Source organism: Mustela erminea, chromosome 19 (assembly GCF_009829155.1).
Source record: "Mustela erminea isolate mMusErm1 chromosome 19, mMusErm1.Pri, whole genome shotgun sequence".
Lineage (NCBI taxonomy): Eukaryota > Metazoa > Chordata > Mammalia > Carnivora > Mustelidae > Mustela > Mustela erminea.
This window is the reverse complement of record NC_045632.1, coordinates 17,231,223-17,255,303: the sequence shown is the minus strand read 5'-3', so window position 1 is coordinate 17,255,303 and position 24,081 is coordinate 17,231,223. Positions and strand designations below refer to the sequence as shown.

At 38.0% G+C, this 24,081-nt stretch overlaps 2 protein-coding genes and 1 long non-coding RNA gene across 5 annotated transcripts in view; 2 read left to right on the top strand and 1 right to left on the bottom strand.

Annotated features, from left to right (window-relative positions):
* LOC116579809 (zinc finger protein 345) overlaps positions 1-24,081 on the top strand; it is a 93,653-nt gene that overhangs the window by 39,517 nt on the left and 30,055 nt on the right. The window lies entirely within an intron of this gene.
* Positions 841-15,405, top strand: LOC116579831. Its single transcript, XR_004281436.1, has 3 exons — positions 841-872; positions 2,812-2,900; positions 15,097-15,405. It is a non-coding gene; the product is annotated as an uncharacterized LOC116579831 (long non-coding RNA).
* On the bottom strand, positions 6,527-21,949 carry ZNF790 (zinc finger protein 790). 3 transcript variants are annotated; one of them, XM_032325601.1, is made up of 5 exons: positions 21,598-21,949; positions 14,821-14,905; positions 13,483-13,609; positions 13,109-13,204; positions 6,527-9,072 (listed from the first exon to the last, which is right to left on the bottom strand). In XM_032325601.1, the coding sequence occupies exons 2-5, from the start codon at positions 14,827-14,829 to the stop codon at positions 7,406-7,408; spliced, it is 1,899 nt and encodes a 632-aa protein (XP_032181492.1). In that variant the 5' UTR covers positions 14,830-14,905; positions 21,598-21,949; the 3' UTR covers positions 6,527-7,405. The 3 variants fall into 3 exon arrangements, with proteins under 3 accessions (XP_032181492.1, XP_032181494.1, XP_032181493.1); XM_032325603.1 differs by having other exon boundaries at positions 13,483-13,606; positions 21,598-21,948; XM_032325602.1 differs by lacking the exon at positions 21,598-21,949 and adding an exon at positions 16,479-16,518.

Genomic DNA, 24,081 nt, shown 5'->3' with positions numbered 1-24,081 from the left:
TGTTTATTCCCCAGAGCTCTGCATTTCTGCCTCAATATCTCAAGTGCCCCTGTAAGCATGGATCTATTTCTCAGATCCTGTTTGGTTTCACTGGTCTATTTATCCATATATATGATACCGTATTGTATTATTATCTATACACTTATGTTTTAGTGTATATTGAATGTCCTCCCACGTTGTTCTTATTCAAGTGTCTTGCTTGTTTATGACACTTTGTATTTCCATATAAACTTTTAAATCAGCTGGTTGTTTAAAAATTTTTCTGTTGTGATTTTTGTATTGAGTTTGCTTGATCTCTAGTTTGATAACTAGCAACTCTACAATATTGATACTTCCACACATTGAGGTATACAGCTAACTTTATCCAAGTCTCTAATTTTCCCTCAATATGCTTTTATAGTTTTCTGTATAGACGTTTTAAACACCTTTTTAAAAAAAGATTTTATTTATTTATTTGACACACAGAGGGAGATACAGAGACAGAGAGCAAGCAAAAGCAGGAGGAACAGTAGGCTCCCAACTGAGGAAGGACCCCAATGTGGGGCTCCATCTCAGGACCCTGGGATCATAACCTGAGCCAAAGGCAGTTGCTTAACCCACTGAGCCACCCAGGCACCCCAAACATCTTTTGTTCTATTTATTACTATCAGTTTTTAATGCTATTGTAAATGTCCATTTAAATTTTTTTCTTTCTTTCCTTAATAGGAGAACCAAGAGAAGACTCCTACAATTTTGAAACACAAACCTCTTCCACGTGCCTACTTTTACCTTATTAAACAGCTTCTACCTTGCTGCTGGATCCTAGGAGAGACTGCATGGCTAACCATAGGACAATATATGCCCGCACATGTTGAATCATTCATCATTAACTGGTTGGTGATATTTGTTCTTTCAATACATGACCTTATGTCTGAACCTGCCCTTTTGACATTGGGGGCCCTTCAGGCTACTGACAAAGAGGAAAGGAAATATGTCAAGGAATGATATCCACAGATTTGCTACCCACTAACAAAAATTTATGATTACAATAGCAACTCCAAAGAGAGGGGATGAATAAAAGCTCAGATCCTTCAGGAATGGAGGTTTTTAATCAACCCAAAGAGAACTCCCAGATGAAAGTATAGTAAAATGTTGGTAGTAGGTTTAGGTAGTGGGCATACAGAATTTACTGTAATATTCTGTTGGCTTTTCTGTATGTTTGAAATTTTCATAACAAAATGTTGAACAGAGAGGGAATACAATCTGAGATGCTTTTAAGGAAGAAAACATGAAATAAATATCTGAAGGAAGTATTAAATACTGATTACAATCTCAAGACTTGTTAAAAGAACTACAGTAGCTCTACATTCTTTCTTCCCTGATTGTGTGTATGAGTGTGTGTGTGTGTGTGTGTGTGTGTGCATATTTCCTCCCTTTCCCTCTTTCTTGATCCTGATTTATATAAGGTCTTTTGATGGTGATTAAAGATAAAATATATATTGTAGCTTAAACTAGAGTGGAACTATGACTAGAGAAGAGGAATAACCACTGCAATGACTATGCATATTCCCTTTTGGGAGAGAGTAGTTATTTTAAAAGTTTTTTTAAAAAAAATTATGAACAATTTAAAACATGCACTAAAAGAAAAGAGTATAGACAACTATTCATACTTTGCTGCCCTTCTTCTCCCCCCCACTTCCTCCTCCCCCCCTCCTCCCCCTCCCCCCCCCCTCCTCCTTCTTCTTTACTACATCCCCTAATTTTTTCTGGAGTATCTAAATGCAAATCATATCATTTCACTCACAAACCCTTTAATATGTCTGGCAAATAAAGATCTCCATTTGAAATAACTGCACTCTCTTTACCACATCCAACCACATTAACAAAATTACTTAATATCTAATACCCAATCCATGTTCAATTTTTCATGACTTCCTTAAAATATCTATTCAGTTATCTGTTCAAGGCTGGACCCAAGAACGTTCCAGGGGATTTCCAAAGAATTTCCAAAGGAAATTCTTCCTTTCTTTCCCTCCTTACAATCACACTAATTTATTGAAGAAATTTAGTTACTTGTCCTGTAGAATTTTCCACATTCTGATTTGGCCAATTGTGATCTTCACTATACCACTTAAAGGGTTTTTAAATTCATTTTATTTCCTATCAACTGGCAATTAGATCAAGAGGCTAAAATAATGCAGGTTCAATGTTGGGAAATATATCTTAAGTAGTACTTTCTACTTTCTATGGCATCGTATTAGGAGGCATATTAATACCATATTGCTCTAATTTATTTTTGCTAAGATTGGCCAACTAGTTGTCAACCTGATTACCTTTTGAAATTCCCAGTCACCCATTTATTATGGATTGTTGCTAAATCCATTATTTTATTAAAGGATGCCAAATTTAACTTTCTAATCCTGTCATTCTTTCTGAATATATTAGCTAATTATTTTATAATAAAATTTCCTCTATTTGATTATAGCCTGTACAGAAAAATCATGATAAATGCCTGGCTCTGTGTCTTATTGAAATTTCAGAATGAACTACTACGCTGGCAAACCCCATAAAGGGCTCTATCACATTTTTTCATTTTGAATTTAGGAAGTTTTACCTACAATCATGGTTTCAACCCAGTGCAATAGTTTTTGATGCTTAAATTATTCTATTTTTGGTCAGTTTCTTTTGGTTGATGATCCTATGGTCTTTGATAACTTTATTGCTTTTAGGCACAATAAGATGTTTCATGATAACCATATATACATTTCTTACCCTTGACCTATCTTACGTCATTTCTTCAAGGAGCCCTTGCTTCTTTTTTTTTTTTAATAGAAAACAGAATTTGAAAACTACAGTCTGGATAGTTGGGGAGCTCACTGCTTCTGTGTCATGAAAGCTTTTGAATCCTTTGGCAGACAGAGGTAAGAAATACATACTTCCAATTCAAATGAAAGACTAAGATATTTTACTTCTTTATGTTTTTCTTTTTAAAAAAATCTGAAATTAAGTTATGTAAAATGAAATTAAGTTACGTAATTAATTTTGGACTCACCTAAAATCCAATATTACTATTAACAAGACTAGGAAAGGCTATAGCATGATGTGGAATCAAATTCATTGTTTTTGATATATAGGTTTGCTGTTTCCATTTGACTTCATTTTTTTAAAAAGATTTTATTTTAGAGAGGGAAAGCACATGAATGGGGGGGTGGTAAGGGCAGAGAGAGAATCTCAAGCAGACTCCCCACTGAGTGTGGAGCATGACACAGGGCATGATCTCATAACCCTGAGATCATGACCTGGGCTGACCTCAAGAGTGGGACACTTAACCCAACTGAGCCAACTGTCCCAACTTAATTTTTAAAATAAAATATCTACATGGGTCTGAAGTCAAAATAGAAATCAAGGTATAACCAAAGATAACTATCTTTCATCCTTGCCCTCTCCTAACTGTTGTTTCATCTTGAGATTTCTTGTTGAAAGTACATTCATATACTGTATTCCTCTCTTGTTTCACAAATATTAGCATAATTACATATAATTTTGAACTTACCTATTTTTCATTTAACATATCCTGAAGATCACTCCCTAGAACAGAGGTACACAATATCCCACTGTATATTCATATAATTAATTCAGCCAGTCTTTTGCTGGTCATCTGGGTTGTTTCCAGTTTGTTGCATTTACAAATAGTGTCTTTTTTTTATTTTATAAAGAGTTTTAAAAAAAATTTATTTATTTGACAGAGAGAGAAATCACAAGTAGGCAGAGAGGAGGCAGAGAGAGAGGGAGAAGCAGGCTGAGCAGGGAGCCTGATGTGGGGCTTGATCCCAGAACCCTGGGATCATGACCTGAGCCGAAGGCAGAAGCTTAACCCACTGAGCCATCCAGGCACCCCACAAATAGTGTTTTTAAAAAATTCCTTTGTGTATACCACATTTTGTAATTTTACCAGTGTATATTTGGGATAGAAGCAAGGTTGCTGGTCTTATGATAAATGCATGAGACTACACATGGACATTACTTGATTCCCTCCTATATGAACTGTACTATTTTCCATCTTCATCAGCAATTTGAAAGTCCTTGTTTTTCTAGTCTTGCCAATGGAGTATATAAATACACTTTTTTATTTTTGCCCATCTGATTGGGATGAAGTGGTATCTTAGTGTGTGTAACTTTCATTCTTATCTCAATTTTTAGACTCTTTAGGAATATTAGTCTGTGATATAGTTGCAAATATCTCCATTTTGTCATTCTCCATTAACATTTAGTCCTATAAAACTACTTTTTTCCTTCTTTATTTTTCCTGGATTTTTTTTTAAAAAGAAAGCTTTATTTATTTGACACTTAGAGAGAGAGAGATAGCAAGACAGGGGACACAAGCAGGGGAATTGGGAGAGGGAGACACAGGCTTCCTGCTGATTAGGGAGCCTGATGTGGGGATTCATCCCAGAACCCTGGGATCATGACCTGAGATGAAGGCAGACACTTAATGACTGAGCCACCCAGGTGCCCTTCTTCTGGATTTTTGAGTCATAATTGTTGATAACTCCATTCGGGACTATAAAGGAATTTACCCATATAGTGCTAATAAAGTTTCTTTTTTAAAAAATATTTTTTACATTTAGATATCTTGATTTGTTGGGAGTTCATCTCATGTTAAACTGCCAAGGATAAATCTATTTAATTTTCTTTCCCATAAATTTTATCCAACTGTGCAAATAGTAATTATTAAAAATTCTTTCCCAAAATGATTCTAGCAGAATGGTTACTGCAAAGAAAGGTGATTAGGGAAAAACTGAGGAATGTTCTGTCATCTCTAAGGTAGACTAGAGAAGACACTATCCAAATTCACAAACATACCAATGGAAAGGGGTTCAAGAAACGTACCTGCGGCATTCAGGGAGATCCAGGAATTCACAATGGAGACAGAAGTACCCGATATGCACACAGATACTAAACTCAACACAGAAGTTAAGGTGAAAGGAAAAAGGAAAGCCCCACATTTACTGTATATGGATGTCCAAAAAGTTATTTTTCTCAATATATTCATCACCTTAAAAAAATAGTAAGCATGAATGAAAATGGCTGGTTTATTACAAAGTAATTTAAGAAAAAAATTTCATTTTTACCATGTGAGTTGAGAAATTCCACAGAAGACAATAATTTTGGAGGGAATTACTGTTCCCTAATACTATTTAGTTACTGTTAAAGAACTGAATTATAAATGTGCTAAATACATGTATATAAACTCAACATTCTTTAACTTATGTAATACTAAAAGCTACCAAGAAGATACTCTTAGAATAAATTAAGTACTGAACTGATAAAGGTACATCTTCATCATTGCTATCTTTCAGTTTTGTGTAAACTACAGAATTATCACCCATCCATATCAGAGTTTAAACGTTCTTGGTAAGTATCATATGACTACTGTGTTAGTTTTTTTCTATGTATGTTCACGAGTGAAATTACTTTGGGATTTGTTTTTCAAGGGCTACTCCGTATCTAATTTTATTATCAGAATATTGTTCATCTTTTAGCATCTACTCAGAATTTTTCCAAAGGATCTTCTGTCTTTCAGGGGGTAGCCTGTACAATTATCTGTACAATGTTCCTACATGATTTTTGAAGATTATTAAAGATTTTTTATCCAATTACTAAGTTTTTTTGGCCCCTTTCAGTTACTCTTAAAATTTAATCATTTAAAGTGTTTTCCTAGAAAACAAACCATACTCTATTTAAAAGTTGGGTCTCGTAAGGTTTATATATATTTATATGACCATGAAAAATATCCTCTAAAACATATACCAGAATTCTCCTTTCTTATCATAATGGGAAGGCATTGCCAAAGCCTAGTAATAATAGTTTTCTTCAAAGAAACATTTTAACTTAAAATTTAAAAAAAAAACACCCTACTTTTTATTATTCTTTATTCTATGATTTTTGCTTTATTTTCATCAAAACTTTCCATTAATTCAAATGCCCATTGGGGCACTAGCTTGTTTACCTCAGTAATCATTATTTGACAAATATTTGGACTCCACAACATGACAGGCACTGTCATAAGTGCCGGAGATATAGTGGTGACAAGGAGTAAACTGCCCTTAATTGTTTCAGTTACATACACAGAGTAATTGCCATTGAGAACTGCCATGATCATGTTCATAGGATTTGATATATGAGATTCATTATCATTCACAACTAAATAGCCTATAATTTCCCTTTGGATTTGCTTATTACTTTGATAATTATTTATATATGAAGTAATCCATTTCCAAGAGGTCGGAATTCATTTTGCCATTTTCTAATTTCTAAATCTTAATTGTGGTGATAAATGAATAGGACATTTGGCTTTAGAAATTTGTTAGAGACAGATCACTTCCAAATGCCTTTGTTTTTTAAAAAAATATTTATTTGTTTGTCAGATAGAGAGTGCACAAGCAGGCAGAGAGGCAGGCAGAGAGAGAGGGGGAAGCAGGCTCCCTGCTGAGCAAGGAGCCTGATACAGGACTTGATCCCAGGACCCTGGGATCATGACCTGAGCCGAAGACAGCAGCTTAACCAACTGAGCCACCCAGGCGTCCCCTAAATGCCTTTAAAAACAAAACAAAAAACATTGCTGGGCATTCAACAACCCCACTTTTATTAAAACGATAAGGCTTTCTTTATAGTATGGATTTTTTGGTGCAGCAAACGAATACTGATTCAAAGCTTTCATCCCTTCATTCTGTTTTACTGGTTTTTCTTCAGAATTATCCTACTGTTCCATAAGACATGTATCTTATTGGCATATTTGTTTATATTCATTATACTGTCAAGGTCTTTCTCATAGAAATGGTCCAATACTAAAATTAATGATGGTCATGATGTCATTTAAGTAGTCAAGCTCATTTAACCCTTATAATCAAATAAATAAGCAAACAGACACAGATTTGAGTTACTTTCCAAAAAATACAGATAAGATTTGTTGGAACTAAGGCATACCAAAGAAGGTGAATGACATAGTCAAGGCTTTCCAAGATTAATTACATAAGAGAAATTCACCTTTGGTATAATTTTATGAAAGTGTAACAAGATTTAAATAGTGATGGAAGGTTGCCCTATGTGAGTTAGATTTAAATTCTATGCAGCATAATATCAATGATGTGGAGAATGTTTTAAAAATGATTCAGAAGAGATTCACAGTGTCATCTTATTTATAGGGTTTTACTCTGATATTCCAAATGGAAAACCATTCAGTAAATGCTTTCCTGTATTAATGCAGATTGCATTATGAATTCTCTGCTGTTGAGTGTGTTGTGTACTCTGACAGAGTTTTTCAGTATTACTTACACTTGTGGGGTTTCTCAAAAGAAGCAATTATTGGACATCAAGTAATTAGTCATGAATAAAGACTTTCTTATATTTTTATATCATTAAGATTTTATAAGAGTGAAATAAAGTGAGAGCTTGGAGAAAATGATGTCTCAAAATTTTTATATTCATAGGATTTCTCAAAAGTGTAAATATCCTGGTGTTTAACAAAGTCTGAGTCCTGACTAAAGGTGTTCCCATGGTCTTTCCATTGATAGAGATTATCACCATTGTGAATTTTCTGTTCAGTAAAATATGGATGGTGACCAAAGATCTGTTTACTTTCCTTACATTCATAGGATTCTGTGTCAGTATGAATTTTCTTGTGTCTTGTAAGTTGCGAACCCCAGATAAAAGATTTCCCACATTCTTTACATACATAAGGTTCCTCACCAGTATGTATTCTCTGATGTCGAGTAAGTTGTGAACCCCAGAGAAAGGCTTTTCCACATTCTTCACATTCATATGGTCTCTTTCCAGTATGGATTTTCTGATGTCGATTAAGTTCTGAGCCACGAAAAAAGGTCTTTCCACATTCCTTACATTCATAGTTTCTCTCACCAGTATGAATTTTTTGATGTCGATTAAACTCTGAGCCATGAAGGAAGGTCTTTCTACATTCCTTACATTCATAGAGTTTCCTCTCATTATGAATTTTCTCATGTTGAGCAAGATACGAGGCCCAAATAAATGTCTTCCCACATTGCTTACATTCATAAGGTTTCCTACCAGTATGAATTCGTTGATGTCGAGCAAGGTGTGAACTCCAGATATAGGCTTTTCCACATTTCTCACATTCATAGGGTTTCCTGCCTACATGAACATTCTGATGTTGAGCAAGATTTGAACCACGAATAAAGGCTTTTCCACATTCCTTACATTCATGAGATTTCTCACTAGTATGAGTTCTCTGATGTTGAGTCAGGTGTGAGCCACGAGTAAAAGCTTTTCCACATTCCTTACATTCATAAGGCTTTTCACCAGTGTGAATTCTCTGATGTTTAGTAAGATGTGATCGCTGACTAAAGGCCTTCCTACATTCATTACATTCATAGGGTTTTTCTCCAGTATGAATTCTCTGATGTCGTGTAAGATCTGAGCCACAACTAAAGGCCTTCCCACATTCCTTACATTCATAAGACTTCTCGCCAGTATGAATACGCTTATGGACACTAAGTTGAGAATGAAATCTGAAGGCCTTCCCACATTCCTTACACTTAAAAGGTTTTTCACCAGTATGAATCCTCCTATGACCAGTAAGACTTGAACGCAAACTAAACGCCTTCCCACATTCTTTACATTCATATGTTTTCTTAGCAGCATGAACTGTCTGATATTGAGTAGGTTCTGAGTCAGAAAGAAAGGTTTTCTCATATTCTTCACAAAATTTCTCCCTAGTTTGAATTACTTGATGTTGAGTACAGTCTGAGCCAGAAGGAAAGGCTTTCCCACATTCTTTAAATTCATTCAGTTTCTTTCCTGTATTCTCTTTGTGATGTATGTTAAAAGCTGTGTGATCGTTAAAAGTGGCCATTTTTTCATTGGTGAGTATAACCTGCTTTAAACATTCTTCCTGATTTTCCTGTTGTGTTTCAGACTGATCTTTGCTTTCCCAATCACCCCTAAAACATAAATATTCAAGGCTGTATTTTTTACAAATTTCCAATTGAGTCAATTCTCTCTCAAAAGTGATGTTTTTTGGTGATAACTTCTTGCTCTGACATCTGGACTGCATGTCTGAAAAACAAGAAAATAAATTCATACTGTTTTACTGTCCAAAAACAAACAAAATGTCTAATGTAGATATAAAAAGTAATCATAGGGGTGCCTGGGTGGCTCAGTGGGTTAAGCCTCTGCCTTCGGCTCAGGTCATGATCTCAGGGTCCTGGGATAGAGCCCTGCATTGTGCTCTCTGCTCAGCAGGGACCCTGCTTCCCCCCCACCCCGCCTGCCTCCTGTCTACTTGTTATCTCTGTCAAATAAATAAATAAAATTTTAAAAAAAGAAGAAGAAGAAAAAGTAAATCCTAAAATACATAAGGCACACAAGTGAATGACTTAACAAATTCTCAGATTCTGGGCAATATGAAAAAAGGGCAAAAAATAAATAGAAATTTAAGAGAACTAATAAAAGTTGAGGTTATTAGATATATAAAAGCTTTGTTTTACTGAAATTCATCTGAGTAGTTAAATTAAAAACATCATTATTAAAGTACCACCCAGTCATGAAACGCCAGTGTAAAGATAAGACTGTTTCACTCAGTATGGTAAATCAACCCTTAGCATATGTTAGGCATTAAGAAAATAATTCTGTAGGGGCGCGTGGGTGGCTCAGTGGGTTAAAGCCTCTGTCTTCAGCTCAGGTCATGATCCCAGGGTTCTGGGATCGAGCCCCCACATCGGGCTGTCTGCTCAGTGGGAAGCCTGCTTCCCTTCCTCTCTCTCTGCCTGCCTCTCTGCCTACTTGTGATCTCTGTCTGTCAAATAAATAAAAAAAAAATCTTTATAAAAAAAAAAAAGAAAGAAAATAACTAAAAAATACATTACAAGACCAAAAAAAAAAAAAAAAAGAAAGAAAGAAAGAAAGAAAGAAAAAAGAAAAGGAAGAAAGAAATGGGGAGAATTTAGGATAGAATAAAGGATCTTGCAAAACCAGGTACTGGGAGGCACAATTGGGATCATTTAATCATAGGATTAATGTCACTTCCATCTTTATTGAAATGAGTACATATACTGCTTCCATATTACTTTCTGTACAGATAGAAGGAAATAAAAGTATATCTAAACTAACTCAAAGACAAATATGCAGAAATGTAATCATGCTTACTTAATCATATTTCAATTTGCCTTTGTACAAGTGAAGACTTCACCCTGCTTATTTCCTCCACAGTGCATAGCCAAGTTCAACTTTCTGTCACATGACTCCACCAAGTTGCTTTTGTCTTCCTAAGAATAGCTGTATTGTTCATCCATTCTGCTTTATGCTTTCAAGCCCTTCCCTAGGTCTCTTCTTTGCTGTCTATGCAAAGCCACTGAAAATATTATAAAGTATCTACAAATTTTCAAGTACTTTGGAAGATACTATGATGAATGTTTTATATAATTCTGAGCTTAAAAACAGTAATGTTGGGAAACAGAATATCAGTCTAGTATGTGGGAAGTAATCTAGTCTAGAATTAACAGAGAGTAGGAACTCAGTAACAAAGGTATGTTGCATTTAGGTTAAAGGACATAATTATGGGTGATAGTTCAAAAAAGAAAATGGTTTGAGAAGTTGCCAAGGGCAAAGAGTCTGGCATGAGCTGGGAACAAGCAGGACCACTCTGTGACTCTTTTTTAAAAAATATTTATTTTTTATTTATTTATTTGACAGAGAGAGAGATCGTAAGTAGGCAAAGAGGCAGGCAGGGTGGGGGTGGGGGCGGGAAGCAGAGTCCCCACTGAGCAGAGAACCCGATGTGGGCTCAATCCCAGGACCCTGGGATCACAACCTGAGCTGAAGGCAGAGGCTTAATCCACTGAGCCACCCAGGTGCCCCTGTGACTCATTTTTTATATGTGCCAGATCTGATGAAATTGTCAGATTTCATCTGTGGTTATTTTATAAATTCTCTACCAAATCTGTATTGGATATCAAACTTACTGGTAAAATATTTTAGATGAACAAAACAAGAAAATACCTCAACTACTATTATTTGAACATACTGAAGGGCTCAGCCAATTTTTACTATTCGTATTGTACTGATACTAGCATTTGGCTTAGAGACTGACAGACCTTATCTTAGGGGCTGAGAAGATAGAGATTAGTAACCAGGGTCTGTCAACAGGGCAGTCCTAAACATTCATCGTGTTTAGATACAATGGAAGGGCTATAATCATGGAGTATGGGTAAAACAGAGGTAGACCTATACAGGAACTATAGCTCAGTTTCAAACCATCTCAGTGACTCAGGAGGGTGATGGATTGAGAAAGCAACCAAAATGTTCATGCCTTCAGGTACCTGATAGAAGCAAATAATCCTCTATGAAGGAAGGTCCTTTAGGCAATAGTTTTACCAGTTTTACCACAACGTTTTGCAAACGCTATCTGGCACAAAATTAAATAAATAACCAGATAATATGAATGCAAACAGACATAATATACATATATATATATAATATAGTGTATATTACATATAATAAAAATATATATATATATATAATATTTTCAATCTTTATAATTTAGTGATTTCCAAAATGTTCTATAAATGGATTCATTTAGCATGTGACCTTTGGCATTTTTCATTCAGCACAATATCCTGGAGATTCATTCAAGTTGTTTCAGGTATTGATAGCTCAGAAAAAGAATGATTTTAAAACAAATATAACCTCTGGAATTTAAAAACATGATTCTAATAAGGAAATAAAATTTATTTTCTTTCCTTGATATTTCAAATTAAAAAAACAACAACAACAAAAAACGCCTAAATAAACAATTAGCGTACTGTGGGGGAAAAAAAAAAAGCTCCAAGAGTATGTTATTTCAATCTGAGTCCTGCCCATAATAGAAAATTCATCAATTAGCCTCAACTTGCCAAATATGTGCCTTGTTGCCTTGTTTCCTCTTGACAGCCAGGACTTGTCTTTTATGACATTGCACTCTCTTTGTTGTCCTCCATTAGCTTTTAACTCTCTTCTGCCGCTCACTATTCACTGTAACCAGAAGCCACTTTCACCTATTATCCTGATTTTTTTTTTAAAGATTTTATTTATTGGGTGCCTGGGTGGCTCAGTGGGTTAAGCCGCTGCATTCGGCTCAGGTCGTGATCTCAGGGTCCTGGGATCGAGTCCCGCATCGGGCTCTCTGCTCAGCAGGGAGCCTGCTTCCTCCTCTCTCTCTCTGTCTGCCTCTCTGCCTACTTGTGATGTCTCTCTGTCAAATAAATAAATAAATAAATAAAATCTTTAAAAAAAAAAAAAAAGATTTTATTTATTTATTTGACAGAGATCACAAGCAGGCAGAGAGGCAGGCAGAGAGAGAGGGGGAAGCAGGCTCCCCTCAGCAGAGAGCCCAATACAGGGCTTGATTCCAGGACCCTGGGATCATGACCTGAGCCAAAGGCAGAGGCTTAACCCACTGAGTGACCCAAGTGCCCCTATTATCCTGATTTTCAATTAAGCAGCCTATCAGGCCCTCTCTTAATGTAGAGCCTATTTTGCCAAAATTTATGGGCATGTTCCAGTCACAGAAGAGAATACAATTTTCTTAATAGATTATTTACTCTTTGTTAACCCTTCTGATCCCAAAATGAAATTGGAAAATCAATAAATGTTGGTTAAAAGAACAAATTGCTGAGTGCAGGAAATGCAGAAGGAAGGAGAATTTAGGCAAAATAAGAAAAATTTAAGATATAGTAGGTAAGATAAAAACAGGGTCAAATATTTTTTGGGGGGAAAAATTTATAAATATCTAAATGAAGAAATTTACAAATATCTAAATAAAAAAAGAGAGAAAGAAACTGTGTCAAAGCTGACTACTGGAAAAAAAGAATGACACTTACCTTTTTATAACATGAGGGAAAGAAACTGAAGAGCCTTGAATTGGAGTGGTATTTGGAGGTGAAGAGAAGGGCCATTTAGAAATGCATGGTGAAGAGTTCTTTGACTCTAGGTCTCACAGGTTTTTATCCTTTGAGGAGACTCGAGGCCAATATTTCAGAGATGCTGCTGCCTTACTAAACATCTGGGCTCTTATCTACAGTGATGGTTTCCCTGTGACAGCTCAGCCCTCACTCACCTGGGCAAGGTCCTCCTGTCTCATCCTGAGAAACCATCCAGGGCTCTTTCCCCTTCTCCAGTAAAGAGAACACATCTGGCTGATAAATGCAAAGTCCTGATCGGAGATAAGAAATAGGAAATAACCATGTGGTAAAGATTTCAAAATCTGCATCTAGTCCCTCAGTTACGAAGGAAGAGAGACAATTATAGGAACAGCAAGAAAAAGGCATGAAGTATTTCTAAAGGATAGAGCAGATGGGAGGTTCCCAAACTTACCAAGCATAAACCATTTTCCCAGAAGGAAATCAGAAATTCCCTTAGATCCTTGAAAGACAATTAAAAAATTCACAATGTAGAAATCAGAAATTTCTGGGGTCAGGTTCTGAATCTTACCCAGTGAGATCATGTTACTGTAGTTCTCCAACATCACATCTCTGTACAAATGTCTCTGTTCCAAGTCCAGACACTCCCACTCCTCCTGAGAGAAGTCTACAGCCACATCCCTGAACATCATCAACTGCTGAAACAAACAACACAAGCATCATGGTGAAATCTTAAAATCTTTTAGATACAAGGGGGAAGAAATGAGAAGGGCACTGTAGGAAGTATACTCACTGAGCAAAAACTGAAGTTGGCTGCCTGTCGTATGGGGGAAATGACATGGAAATTAGTGTGACTGAAGCTGAGTGCCTATATACTCTTACAGTCTTAAGTTGTTCAGTCACAACGTCCTTATGACCTTCCAGTGACAAGCACCAGACAACAGGATGGCAGTCCAGAATTAAGAGTTCTTTGTTGATACTGCTGGGATGCCATGCCAGGGTTACATGACTAACTCTAGATTTATTATGTGATAAATGCTTCCCCCCTTAGGCTACTTTTAGTTGAATTTTCTGTTAGCTGAAGTTGAAAAGATTCTTAGAAGACACACTTCTTAACTGAATACCATTTTCTGTGGGACTGTATAAAATCACTGGGTTCTAGGATAAGTAGCTGACAATCAGCACATGTCTTGTTTATGATATTAATCTCGCTAGGGGCGACTGGGTGCTCAGTAGGTTAAGCCTCTGCATTTGGCTTGGGTTGTGATGTCAGGGTCCTGGATCGAGCCCTGCACTGGACTCTCTGCTCGGTGGGGGGCCTGCTTTCCCCTCTCTCTTTGCCTGCCTCTCTGCCTGCTTGTGATCTCTCTCTCGCTGTCAAATAAATAAATAAATAAATAAATAAATAAATAAAATAATATTAATCTCTCATTGATTTCCTGGCAAGATCCCAGATCTCTCTGAACTTAACCTTTCATCAATCCTCTATTTAAAAGCATGATAAAGTGCCAATGAATAAAATGAATACCAACCAACACCAACTCTCACCTCTACTGATTGAAACACCCCATCCTACAGAGTAAATAGAAGTTTTCATGTAGTGATCCCTTTGAGCCACTCAGTTCCACCTTGTTAAGCCACAGGTTTGAAAAGATAGTCTCCACTATTTCTTTTAAGGGAAAGCATTTCTCCTCATTCAGTGCTCTGCCAAAGTATTGGGACATGGGAGGTGCTAAATGCCATGCTGGAGAGAAGAGGGACACCTAGGGAAGGCAGTGGACTGTTTCACGAATACCACTTACCACAATGAATAGTGACTCAAGTAAGCAGTTTAAGGATAAAAAATAAAAGTATTCAAGCAATGTGATATAAATGATTTTAATTTTGGCGAGAGGCAATTCCAACTCACATGGGCCATGATGACTTAAAATTCCAAGAATCGATCAGTCTTCTAGACTCCTCTCCTGGTGAAGTAGAGTCCTGAGAAAGCAGAGCTAGAAGGAAGGAATCATGAGAGGTCACGTTTTCCTCAGAGCTTTCAAATGGACTAAGAATGCCATTTTCTCCCTGAATAAAGGTCAAAGTGAGTCTACAGAAATCCTGGCCCAAACCAAAACCCAAGTGACTCTCATTCTCCCTCCCTTTCAGTCCTAAGTAACCACTATTTCACCTTCTGTCTCTATAGATTTCCCTATTCTGGACTTTCATATGAATGGAATCATACAATATGTGAACTTACTGTGACTAGTGTCTCTCATTTAGCATAAATGAAGGTATTGACTTTTGTCAGATGCTTTTTCTGTATCTATTAAAATAACCATGGGATATTTGTTTTTTATTCTATTGATACGATATATCCTATTAATTGATTTTTGGATGTTCAGACAACCTTACATTCCTGGGATGTATTCCACTTGGTCATGCTGTATAATTCATTTCATATGTTGCTGGATTTGGCTTACTAGTATTTTGTTGAGATTTATTGCACTCAAATTCTTTTTTTTTTTTTAAGATTTTATTTATTTGACAGAGATCACAAGTAGGCAGAGAGGCAGGCAGAGAGAGAGAGGGGGAAGCAGGCTACCTGCCAAGCAGAGAGCCAGATGCGGGGCTCGATCCCAGGACCCTGGGGTCATGACCTGAGCCGAAGGCAGAGGCTTTAACCCACTGAGCCACGCAGGTGCCCCTGCACTCAAATTCTTATGAGCCATGCTTTGTCTGGTTTTGGTATCTGGGTAATACCAGCCTCATCAAGTAAGTTAGGATCCTAGTTGTATTCCCTAAAAATAAAACTAAAAAATAAAAAAATAAAAAATAAAAAGTGAACTCAATAACCCAACATGGGACTCAAACTCTCACAACCCCAAGATCAAGAGTCACATGCTCTTCCCACTGTGCTAGCTAAGCACCCCTGGCATATTCTTTAACTGCAGCGGAGAAGACACTGGGGAACTCAGAACTGATAGTAGGAGTCCTTCTGAACCAGGTTATGTTCTGAACTACAAAAAAAACCTGGCTGTTCAAAGGAATCATATTTTATTTATTTATTTCTCATTTAAATTTTAGGAGTTAAGGGGCGCCTGGGTGGCTCAGTGGGTTAAGCCACTGCCTTCGGCTCAGGTCATGATCTCAGGGTCCTGGGATCGAGTCCCGCATTGGGCTCTCTGCTCAGCAGGGAGCCTGCTTCCTCCTCTCTCTCTGCCTGCCTCTCTGCCTATTTGTGATCTCTCTCTGTCAAATAAATAATAAAATCTTTAAAAAAAATTTTAGGAGTTAACATACAAGGCAATATTGGCTTCTGGAATAGAAGTCAGTGATTCATCACTTATATACAATACCCAGTGCTCATCCTAACAAGTGCCTTTCTTAATACCCATCACCCATCTTGCCCATCCCTCCCCCACCTCCCTCTGTCAACCCTTAGTTTGTTCTCTATCATTAAGTTTTTTATAGCTTGTTTTACTCTCCCCTTTTTTTCATTTCCCCTTCCCATATATTCATCTTTCTTTCTTTCTTAAATTCTACCTATAAGTAAAATCATATAGTATTTGTCTTTCTCTGACTTACTTCACTTAATGTAATACACTCTAGCTCCATCCATGTTGTTGCAAATGGAAGATTTCATGCTTTATGATGGCTGAGTAATATTCCTTTGTATATATAAACACATCACATCTTCTTTATCCATTCATTGGGTGATGGACATTTGGCATCTCTCCATAGTTTGGCTATTATTGATAATGCTGTTTGAATCTGTATTTCTGTATCCTTTGGGTAAATACCTAGTATTGCAATTGCTGGGTCACAGGATAGTTCTGTTTTAAACTTTTTGAGGAACCTCCATATTGTTTTCCACAATGGCTGCACCAGTTTGCATTCTCACAAACAAGGCAAGAGGGTTCCCCTTTCTCTGTAGAGAAACTATATTTTATTATTTTTTAATTTTTTAAAAGATTTTATTTATTTGACAGAGAGAGACTCAGCAAAAGAGGGAATACAAGCACAGGGAGTGGGAGACGGAGAAGCAGGCTTCCTGCTGAGCAGGGACCCCCCCCCCCCAATGCGGGGCTCAATCCCAAGACCCTGGGATCATGACCTGAGCCAAAGGCAGAGGCTTAACAACTGAGCCACCCAGGTGCCCCAAGGAACTCTATTTTAAAGAAATTGTTTTTTATTGTAGTTACAGAGGAAGGAACTCTTAAGCAGAAGAAACTAAAAACTACCTTTTCACAAGGAAAGCACCAGTGATAGCTATTCTGAGATAATCTATCACCTTCCAAAAAAATAACAAAATTAGAACCATTGTGTCCCAAGATATTGTTAGATATGCTTGAAAAGAGTGCTAAAAATACCCCTATGTATGAAGAAAACTGTCTAAAAGACATCGGAGAAGATTAAAATTATTATCCAACATTCCAGTATGAGTAAAAAAAATAATAATTTATGATATAATCACAGCTCTGAGGCAGGACTACATGCACAAATGTTGTAATGATTTCAGGAATGGGGAAGAAGTGAGGGAGAGACTATAAGTGAGAGTTCGTTAAATACAAAAGTGAAAGAGGACATAGGCTGAATCACTTTAGAAATGAAGAACAAATAAGCACAAGGTATGACAAATACCACAGAAAGTGCATGGACAAAGAATACAGAAACTACCCTTTTACGAAGATGGCGCCGAAAAAAGTTAAGAAGGAAGCCCCTGCCCCTCCCAAAGCCGAAGCCAAAGCAAAGGCTTTGAAGGCCAAGAAAGTGGTGTTGAAAGGCTCCACAGTCACACAAAAAAAGATCCACACATCACCTATGTTCCCATGACCCAAGATTCTGATCTTGGAAGGCAGCCCAAATACCCTCAAAAGAGCGCCCCCAGGAGAAAGAAGCTTGATCACTATGCCATCATCAAGCTCCCCATGACTACTGAGTCAGCTATGAAGAAAATAGAAGACAACAACATGCTTGTGTTTATTGTGGATGTCAAGGCCAACAAGCACCAGATCAAACAGGCTATGAAGAAGCTCTATGACATTGATGTGGCCAAGGTCAACACCTTGATCAGGCCTGATGGAGAGAAGAAGGCATATGTTTGACTGGCCCCTGACTATGATGCCTTGGATGTTGCCAACAAAATTGGGATCATCTAAACCGAGTCTAGCTGGCTAAATCTAAATATAGTTCTTTTTCATCATAAAAAAAAATATACAGAAACTAGTGAGCACAACAAAATAAAAAAAAGAAAGAGATGACAATTATTGGGAGAAAACCATGAAAGTCAGAGATAATCCAACTTACAAATAAGCAGACCCAAATCAAGGAAGAGAATATTAAAAACTACATTTTTAACATTAAAAGTAATTTCCTGAGATAAAACATGAATTTACATAATGAAAGACATAGTATACTTCAGGGAAAAATGATTCAGAACTGAGTGCCAAAAATTTTAGTCTAAAACCCATGGGAAATCAAGATAAAAATATCAAGTTACCTATGAGAAAAAGGAAATTTATTTGTTAACACTTCTCCACTGCTAAATTCAGAGCCCCAAATAGTGAGGTAGGAAAATAAATGACAGAATTGAAGATTTTATATGCAGCCAAGCTGTCCTTCTAGTATAATGGATATAAGAAGTTCTATGCTGCAACAGCTTAGGGAGTATTTTTCACAAGAATGTCTTCTAAACTACTATACGACATATTTCCACCTTAAAAGAGAGAATAGCGAAAATTTCAGAAAATTTTTGATTGTATCATCACTTGGCTGTATATCTGATAAACTTTGATAAAAAACTCATTTTACAAATATGGGGAAAATATAAAGAGCAAATACAAACTAACACACACACAAAAAAGCAATGGCGCCAGGGTGGTAGAGTTGATTAAGTGTCTGACTCTTGATCTCAGCTCAGGTCTATTCCTTAGGGTTGTTGAGTTCAAGAACCCCACTGGGCTCTACACTGGGTGTGGAGCCTACTTAAAAATTAAAAAAAAAAAATTAAAAAAAGAAAAGCAATTTGTTTATTTAAAAAAAAAAAACAGGGGCTATGATCTTGAGCATGCTAAAATACCAAAATCTATGATTCACAATAAATAATGATGACTATCTAGGGACTCCTGGGTGGCTTAGTTGGTTAAGCATCCAACTCTTGATCTGTGCTCAGGTCATGATCTCAGGGTTGTGAGATCGAGTCCTGCATCAGACTCTATGCTGGGCATGGAGCCTGCTTAAGGTCTGCTTTCTGCCTCTTACCTCTCCCTCCCCTTCTCTCTAAAAATAATTATAATTATAATGATGATGATGATGAATATATATCAACTAACAGCAGCAACTTTAATAAAGCAGAAGCTACAGGTTATGTAAGATAAAACTTCATTTACAGAGTATTTTAATGCATTTTTGTCAAGCAAAGACAAATTAAGTGGAAAACAAATACTATTGACAGGCCATATATTAGATCACAAAGAAAAATTCATTAACTTCTGACATTAAAAATATCATAATACGGGGCGCCTGGGTGGCTCAGTGGGTTAAAGCCTATGCCTTTGGCCCAGGTCATGATCCCAGGGTCCTGAGAGCGAGCCCTGCATCGGGCTCTCTGCTCAGCAGGAAGTCTGCCTCTCTGCCTACTTGTGATCTTTGTCTATCAAATAAAAAATATATACATCATAACACAGTAAAACTAGAAATTACAAGCAAAGAGGGGGCCTATGTGCCTTACCTGAATTCCTCAACTTTATCAATAGGGACTGAATTCCCTTCATGTCATAGTACTCAAGACCCCTTCCATAGCACTAAGGCTAAGACACTATACCACTGTATTAGTTTTCTATCACTAAGCAACAAATTAGCATAGACACAATGGCTTAAAACAATACAAATTTATTACCTTACGCTTAGGCAGTTAGGCAAAAGTCTGAGTTTCTCACAGGGCTAAGATCAAGGTGTCAGCAGGGCTGTGTTCCTTTCTGTATGCTTTAAGGGAGAATTATTTATTTCCTTATGTTCCAGAGTCTAGAAGCCACCAACATTGGTTCCCTTCCTTCAGCCAACAATTTTGTTATCTCTGATCATTCTTCTTTGATTCTAGCTCCCTCTGACTCTAAACCCTTGGGAAAGGTTTACTGACTTTATGAATCCACTGGGCCTAATTGGATAATCTAGGATAATTTCTCCATTTCAAGGTCCTTAACTTAATCTTGTTTGCAAAGTCCTTTTTGCCCTTCATGTAAAGCAAAATATTCACAGGTTCCAGGGATTAGGACACATCTTTGCAGAGAGATGACTTTGCCTACCCCAACGACCCTTAAAACTTCTGCCCTTGGCTCCTCTCTTCCTGATGGATACTCAAAAATCCACCTCTTTCTATTCTATCACCTCCTCTCCAACAGTCTTGAACCCAACCCAGAATAAGCATCAATATTCCCTATATCCATGTTTATGTCCATCATAAACCTTAGATTCTCTAATAATCTCTATTTTCAGACACTGTACTCCCACCCAGTCAGTTGGATGTACCCCCTTTTCAGCCATCCCCAAATCTTGACACTTTTTAGTATGCTCTCCGGAATTCATAATTAATTAATAACAAACCCCTCTTCTATATCCAACTTGCATTTCTTTGAATATTCCCTTCACGTTTGGGTCTAAGGGAAACGTGGCTCTCCCCAAAGGACTCTGCAGCCTTTTCAACATCTCCTTTTCCTACCCGCACCCCCCTACCCCCGCAGCTTCTTGCCATTGGGTCTGGGGGGGAGGGTATCATCCTTGTTCTTCTTACTTTCAGACTTTTCTCTTTTTCTCCTCCTAAAAATCTCTAGTTTGGAATTTCATGCCCTGAGATTATTCATAATATACCTCACTGCTGCTGACATCTACCAAATACAGGATATTGCTCCTTGTTTTTTTGAAAACCTGAGCTCACCGCTCACTCTCTGCAACACTACTACCCTCTCTTATTCTTGCAGTTGCACTACATCCACACAGATAAGCCCTTGCTTACTCATTCTTATCTGTATTTCTACTTCTCCCTCTCTTGTGACTCATTATCACCAATATACTGCAACGTTGTCATTCCCCACCCCACCCCCACTAGCTGGTGTTCTATTTCTCTGCTCATATTTACAGAGAAATTCTTGGGATGTGTTCTCTACACTGTCCCCTATTCCTCTCCCCACATCCTATATTACCCGACTCAACCCAACTAATGGCCACCACAGAAACTGCTCTCCACACATTTAGGAACAAGTGTAATTGTTACTAAATGCAATATTCTTTGTTTCTGGCTCCGCAGCTGCTGCTACCACCTTTACACATACGGTCAGGCATACAATGGTGCAGTCACAATCATATACAAGCACAGTCACACCTGAATAGTCATGACAATCACCTACAGCTCCCCTCACCATCGGGCGCATGCAAACACACACACGTACACGCCCCCAAACCTACAGCTCCTAAGCGATTACCCCCACATCCCGCTCCCGTTACAATGTAGCACAAGCACACACAGATCCCATCCTGATCGCGCGGGAGCGGACATACACATACACAGCTCCCTACAACCTTCTTTCCCACACCCTCTTGCTGGCAAAGTCTGAGACTCAGAAACATTAGTCCCTCACTGCTCACTGTCCTCCCCAGTGGCCTTGGCTCCTCAGGGGTCATTTCGCTTCTAAGTCTTAGACTCTCTTACCTGACCCTGCGGTCCCTACAAGAATGTTCCGCGGGCACTCGGGCGCAATGCTTCCTACGGTCCTGAAAGCGTTGGTGCGCGGACAGGAAGCTGCCTTGGCTATGGTGGACATTGAAAAATGTAGTCAGTGCCTGGACAGCCTTTCAGAGCCCAGAGCCGACAATCTCAATTCACAGGTCTTGGCTTCGGCAACGACCGTCGTCCTCATAACTGCTCACATCCGGGGCAGAGGGTTTCCATGAGTTCCAGGCCGCGTTTGGAACGCAAAACTCCACCGAGGCCTCCACGCCGCTCCTCCACAAATTTGTGTCCAAGTGTGGGAACATGGACAATAAACCAATGCGGCCTTTACCGGAAGTAACCTTGGACGCGATGGCCCCTGGGAAATGTAGTTTAGAGTTCCAGAACTACCTCAAAGGAAGGGTTAATTCTTCCCGGCTTGGGTTCACGTTCTGGGCATCTGAGGCCATCTGACTGATACGGCGTGACAGAAAGGTCCTGTTAGTGCCAAGCGACCTGCAAGTCCTTACCATTCCCCCGTCTGAGCCTTGGCCTGGCCTGGCGGATCTCTCTTATCCCACAAGCATCGACCTGGGGGTGGGATGAAGGGGCCGGATCCCAGGAGGGTCCCTTCTCTGCGAAGCCTTGGGAGCTCCTTTAACCGAGGTGTAGTATCCCTTACATCTTCAAACAAATCCTTTCCTTATTCTTATCTTCCAATTACCATTAAAGAGTATAGTTTAAATTAATATTCAAGCTTACATTGGTGTTTTGCAAATGTTGTTCATGTCTCGGCCTTTTTTTTTTTTTTTCCTGATGTTACTGCTTGCCAGCTTTTAATATTTGCTTCCTTTTCCCTCATCCTTTAGATGGACAGTATGTCTAAACTTTCTGGCAGAGGAGTAACTTTTTCCAGTCCTTTCAAATTCATCCTTTAAAAATAATTTTTGAAGATATTTTTTATTGTAAAATAGGTGCAAAACATATTTTTATTGTAAAATACCTGAAGAAAAGTGCATAGAATGTGTACGGTCAGTTCAGTGTATCTCAATACTCATGAAGAGTACATTGTTGGTATCTCAAGAAGAAATGGTCTGTGCATGCGATATTTCTGATCCCAGTCCCTAGCTGACCATTATTCCGCTTGACTATTACAGTAAAAAATATTGTAGAGGCCGCTTTTAGGCAATCAACTTGAACAATGGAAACCTGAGTAAGATAGAAGGGTCCACAGTAACTCCCTGGCTGAATACAAACAGGCCCTTCAGGAGACCCACCTGAAAAGAATCATAAGCACTAGCTGACCAATGGGTGGTTACAGGTACCAGAAAAGAAAATTTCATACTTTCCATTACCTTCTCATCTTCTCCCCTTATCTACAGCCCCCCAGCCCTGCCTCACAGCAATCTGCTTTGCTGTCAATAAACTTCTATCTCCCTTGTTCTGCCTTGGGTGAATTCTTTCACTGCCTGTGCCTCTGGCTTCCACCAGATTACCCCACATTTGGTGGCCCCCATTGGATTGGGGGACCCCACAAATATCTTGGTTGTTAGTTATCTATTTAGATCACTAAATTTCTTTGAAATTTATATAAGTGCAAATCAAACTGTATGAATTTATCTTGCTAGTTGTTAAAACTCTTCGTTGAATTAACTTAAAACTCCACACTAAAGGCTTTGCCAAAGGAAAAGTGTGCCCATTCAGGGATGAAAATTATTTTCCTCAGTTACTACTGTGTTGTGGGACCAAAAGATCGATACTCCCTCCAAAGTTGAATGATTCACTAGGAGAACTCACAGTGAAACAGTACAAAGCAAAATTAGCAAAAAGGAAAGATGCATGGAGTAAAGTCCAGGAAAAACCAGATGCATAGTTCCCAGGATCCTTTCCAAGTAGAGTCACACAAGATATTAATTTCCCTTGCAACAAGTTGTGACAAAACATGTGAAATGTTGCCGACCAGGGAAGAAGCTCATTAGAGACTCAGAACTTAGAGTTTTTATTGTGGGCTGGTCGCATAGCAGCTTCTACCAAGTGTGCATACCAGAATTTCAGAAGGAAAGCAGGTGTTTAATATAAACTGTGTGATTTGCACAAACAGGCATAGTGAACCACTCTTATCAGGATAGCAGGACCTCCCTCTGGAAAACTAAATTCTAGATGCAAGCCAAGCACTAACTGTGCAAGCAAACCTTCTAAGGATAAGAATTCTCAGTTCTGCTAGGTTAAGGCTTTTCTGCACCCTACTGTCCTAAACAAAATGTCTGACTTCCAACAAAAACAAAAAATTTTAAGACATATGAAAAGACAGGGGAAAAAAATCAAGATGATCCCAAGAGGATAAAAAAAAAAAGAGAACTAAACTGAGGGGTCCTTAGCTTGTTGCTGCATAACTTCAATCTTCACCTCTGTCTTTACATGGCCTTCTCTTGTATGTCTTTTCATCTTCTCTTATAAAGACATTTGAAATTGGATTTAGGTTAC

Excerpts from the sequence above, each read along its gene's own strand:
- ZNF790 (XM_032325601.1), bottom strand. Across the intron at positions 13,205-13,482 it reads CAGTAACATGATCTCACTGG|GACTTTGCATTTATCAGCCA; the intron begins GTAAGATTCAGA and ends ATCTCCGATCAG. Across the intron at positions 9,073-13,108 it reads GACAGGAGGACCTTGCCCAG|ACATGCAGTCCAGATGTCAG; the intron begins GTGAGTGAGGGC and ends CTTGTTTTTCAG.